General features: G+C 38.8%; 1 protein-coding gene across 1 annotated transcript; it reads left to right on the top strand.

The window, feature by feature from the left end:
• Positions 1-826: 826 nt before the first annotated feature.
• Positions 827-1357, top strand: LOC102115977 (small ribosomal subunit protein uS10). Its single transcript, XM_045378984.3, has one exon. The coding sequence runs from the start codon at positions 950-952 to the stop codon at positions 1307-1309; it is 360 nt and encodes a 119-aa protein (XP_045234919.2). The 5' UTR covers positions 827-949; the 3' UTR covers positions 1310-1357.
• The last annotated feature ends 3735 nt before the right edge of the window (positions 1358-5092 follow it).

Raw genomic sequence — 5092 nt, 5'->3', positions numbered from 1 at the left:
GTTTTATAGCCATAGTCCAAATATGATGAAACAGAGAGTGTGGGATATTTAGGACCACACAACTACTAAATGCTCAGGTCATCACAACCATTCTTGTGAAAAAAGGAATAATGGTTCAGCAGGTACTTTTAGAATACTTTTCTGATTCTACTACAGTGTTAAATTTTTTGTCTTTATTATATGCCATGTAAAGTCTCTAATTCCACAAAAGATGCCATGAATTCAAAGTTAATATGCTCACAAATATGTTTTCCCTAGAAGGGCACTACTGTGTTTGCAGTCAAGGTGCAGCATTTCTGGCCGTTTTTTTTTTTTTTTTGCTGATATGTTTGTGTGAAATAGGCAGGAAGTGAAGCAAAGTTAATCATAACATTTCTAGATTCTATAACTACAGCATCTGAAATCTAGTATTATGTCAACTAGAAATAATGACAATATTTCAAAGCTGAAGAAATAAATTGATAAATACTTTATATGTTTATTTGTAATAGTTTATAAAAATTCATAGTTTCTAAATTATAAGTGAAACAAGTTGAATATGCAGATACCTAAAAGTTCTATTTGGACGATAGTATTAATATTTTAATATCTTATGATTGTGAATCACTACTGCCTTATTGGGTTTACTGTAAAGCAGTTATTTACCTTCTAAATGTAAACAGAGAAGAGGATTTTAATAATCTTAAGCATACAGATTTATTAAGATTAGCACTTTGTTTAGATTTGAATAAAATTTATAGGTTTTTAGCAATAAAAAATTTAGCATTGTTTCTAGTAGAAATAAAACAGCAATATAAATATGTTGTTAAAAATGTGTTTAAAAGCTTTTTTTTTTGAGGAAGACGCGGTCGTAGGACTTGCGGATCTTTGGTTCGCACGCCTCTGCTCCTGACTCACCGCTGTTTGCTCTCGCCGAGGAACAAGTCGGTCAGGAAGCCACGCAGCAGCCATGGCTTTTAAGGATACCGGAAAAACACCCGTGGAGCCGGAGGTGGCAATTCACCGAATTCGAATCACCCTAACGAGCCGCAACGTTAAATCCCTGGAAAAGGTGTGTGCTGACTTGATCAGAGGCGCGAAGGAAAAGAACCTGAAAGTGAAAGGACCAGTTCGAATGCCTACCAAGACTTTGAGAATCACTACAAGAAAAACTCCTTGTGGTGAAGGTTCTAAGACATGGGATGGTTTCCAGATGAGAATCCACAAGCGACTCATTGACTTGCACAGTCCTTCTGAGATTGTTAAGCAGATTACTTCCATCAGTATTGAGCCAGGAGTTGAGGTGGAAGTCACCATTGCAGATGCTTAAGTCAACTATTTTAATAAATTGATTACCAGTTGTTAAAAAAAAAAAAAAGTGTTTAAAAGAAACTACATGTGTTTGTTAAATAACGTTTAAAACCACATTGTAAGTGACAGATTAGTAATTCCAATCTTTATTTTAGTCACTGAGAAAACTTAGTATACTTTAATTATTCAATGGAAAAGAATATTCTTATATTAGTGTTCCTGAAACTTTCAGAAACTATAGACCACTCAATAGATGATGATGTAGATGCAGAACACAAATGTTCTATATAATAATAGACTCATCTTAGCCTTTTTTTTTTTTTTTTTTTTTTGAGATGGAGTCTAGCTCTGTCACCCAGGCTGGAATGCAGTGGCATGATCTTGGCTCACTGCAACTTCTGCCTCCCGGGTTCAAGAGATTCCCCTGCCTCAGCCTCCCGAGTAACTGGGATTACAGGCACCTGCCACCACGCCCGGCTAACTTTTGTATTTTTAGTACAGACAGGGTTTCACTGTGTTGGTCAGGCAGGTCTCAAACTCCTAACCTCATGATCCACCCGCCTCAGCCTCCTGAAGTGCTCAGATTACAAGCGTGAGCCACTGCGCCTGGCCTCATCCTACCTTTTAATATAAAAATTCAAAAGTAAAATTAGTGGCTTTTTTTTTTTTTTTTTTTTTTTTGAGACAGAGTCTCACTTATCACCAGGCTGGAGTGTAGTAGTGCCATCTGGACTCACTGCAACCTCCGCCTCCCAGGTTCAAGCGATTCTCCTGCCTCAACCTCCCAAGTAACTGGGACTACAGGAGTGGGCCACCACGCCCAGCTAATTTTTGTATTTTTAGTAGAGATGGGATTTCACCATGTTGGCCAGGATGATCTTGATCTCTTGACCTCGTGATTCGCCTCCCTGGGCCTCCCAAAGTCTTGGGATTACAGGCATAAGCCACTGCACCGGGTCTTTTCTTTATTTATTCATTAATTCATTCGTTTATTTATTTATTTATTTTGAGGCGGAGTCTCGCTCTGTCTCCAGGCTGGAATGCAGTGACGTGCTATTTATTTATTTATTTATTTATTTATTTATTTATTTATTTATTTTGAGGTGGAGTCTCGCTCTGTCGCCAGGCTGGAATGCAGTGGCGTGATCTTGGCTCACTGCAAGCTTCACCTTCCAGGTTCAAGCTATTCTCCTGCCTCAGCCTCCCCAGTAACTGGGACTACAGGCGCACACCACCATGACCGGCTAATTTTGTATTTTTAGTAGAGATGAGATTTCACCATGTTTGTCAGGCTGGTCTCTTTAACACCAGACCTCAGGTGATCTGTCTGCCTGGGCCTCCCAAAGTGCTGGGATTACAGGCGTAAGCCCCCGTGCCCGGCCAATTAGTGTCTCTTTTAAGTCACTAAAGGGATGCCATTGTTAGAATCCATTTACTGAAGTATTTGTGTTAGGCTTAGTAATGAGAACTTTAAACCAAATATCAGGTTCTACATACTAAGGGTGGAAAAAAAAAAAACAACCCTGTTTTAAAATTTCTCTTTATTTCTACGAAATTAGAAAATTCAAAGTCAAAAATGTTATGTCAGGAATAAAAACAAGTATTGGGTGAGAGGGTGTTGGGCCTAATAGTTAAGATTGAAACTCATTATCATCTCACTGATACAAAGTGAAGAAGGTATTGAAATAGTGAAAAACAGTGATATAAATTGAGTACTTACATATAAAATACAATTTTTAATAAAAAGTAGCATTTAATGTACAGCTATAGATGAGAACTTTTGGTCAAATATTACCTGCCTTCAATAGAAATTAAAAAATATATTATTTTGTGTTTATTTTCTTTTTATCTTTTTTTGAGACAGAGTCTCACGTCACCCCGGCTGGAGTGCAGTGGCAATCTCGGCTCACTGCTACCTCCGCCTCCTGAGTTCAAGCGATTCTCCCATCTCAGCTGCACAAGTAGCTGGGACTACAGGTGCACGCCACCACGCCCAACTAACTTTTGTATTTTTTAGTAGAGACGGGGTTTCATCATGTTGGCCAGGCTGGTCTCAAGCTCCTGACCTTAAGTGATCCGCCTCCCTCAGCCTCCCAAAGTATTGAGACTACACTCTTGAGCCACCTCCCTTGGCCATAAAAAAAAATTCTTTATTTTACCACAAGCATTTTATTATTGATGCATATGCTTATTTTGCTTAAAATACAGTATCTTTTGATGAAAGATTTATACTTTTCTTTCAGTGTGTTGTTTATTGCTGAGAAGTGGCTGTCCCGCTAGGAAACTGCTATTCTCGGCAACACCCATATTGACTAATAGTGAATGGAAGTGATGTGTGGATAAGAAGCAAATGTGTCTTCTCTGCATCTCTTTTCTCATCCATTGGCTGAAGAATGAGAAGGATGTAGAGAGAAAACGAAAGAGTGGCCGGGCGCGGTGGCTCAAGCCTGTAATCCCAGCACTCTGGGAGGCCGAGGCGGGCGGATCACGAGGTCAGGAGATCGAGACCATCCTGGCTAACACGGTGAAACCCCGTCTCTACTAAAAAAAATACAAAAAACTAGCCGGGCGAGGTGGCGGGCGCCTGTAGTCCCAGCTATTCGGGAGGCTGAGGCAGGAGAATGGCGTAAACCCGGGAGGCGGAGCTTGCAGTGAGCTGAGATCCCGCCACTGCACTCCAGCCCAGGCGACAGAGTGAGACTCCGTCTCAAAAAAAAAAAAAAAAAAAAAAAAAAAAAAAGAAAGAAAATGTAATCCCTTAAAAATGATGAAGTCCTCTTTTTTTGTTTGTTTGTTTTTGGTTTTTTCTTTTCTTTTTCTTTTTTTTTTTTTTTTTTTTTTTTTTTTTTTTTTTTTTTTTTGAGACTTAGTCTCGCTTTGTCACCCAGGCTGGAGATCTCGGCTCACTGCAACCTCAGCCTCCAGGGTTCAAGCGATTCTCCTGCCTCAGCCTCGCGAGTAGCTAGGATTACAGGCATGTGCCACCACGCCTGGCTAATTTTGTATTTTTAGTATTTTTAGTAGAGACAGGGTTTCTCCATGTTGGCCAGGCTGATCTCAAACTCCCGACCCCAGGTGATCTGCCCGCCTCAGCCTCCCAAAGTGCTGGGATTACAGGCGTGAGCCACCACACCTGGCTGGGAAAATCAAAATTTTAAAATCAAACATATTTGAGCTTGCTTTGAGTCATTAGCTGTGTGCCCAAGAGAAATTATTTTACATCCTTGGAGCTTCAATTTTCATTATTAGTAAAACATTCTATTTTTCCCAGGGCTGCTTTAATTCACACATGGTAGCTGTAAGTCTTTTCACTGAAAGTCTTTTTTATATATGTATATTAAATATTTAACAATAAAAATAAAATTATTCATATTTAAAGATACTCTAATCGAGTGGGTATATTTTGTCATATTTAATGTATTTATTCTTTCTAAAAAATACCAAAATTAGAATTTTATTTTTTTTCCTGCAATAACATATTAAGGGTTTCTACATTGTGACTTTGCTAATTTTTGCATATGGTTTTGACTGCTACTGTTGAATACAGGTTGAAATTTAAACCCACTGTTGTCTAGCTTGTGTGATTTTAGTTCATTTGGGGAACCAAATATATTTGACATGGATTGTTTGGGGTAACTTGGCTTGATTTCTGCTGTCCTTCTGTTATTACATCTGGAGCTTTAGAAATGACTAGGATTCAATAAGGTTGATTTGCAGTCAGGCAACAGAATATCCCAGAAAAGACTGTGGAAAATAGTTACTTGATAGTGCCTTTCAGTGAGATTTGTACATGAAACAGAGT

This window comes from Macaca fascicularis, chromosome 19 (assembly GCF_037993035.2).
Source record: "Macaca fascicularis isolate 582-1 chromosome 19, T2T-MFA8v1.1".
Taxonomy (NCBI): domain Eukaryota; kingdom Metazoa; phylum Chordata; class Mammalia; order Primates; family Cercopithecidae; genus Macaca; species Macaca fascicularis.
This window is presented reverse-complemented; position numbering and strand designations above follow the sequence as displayed.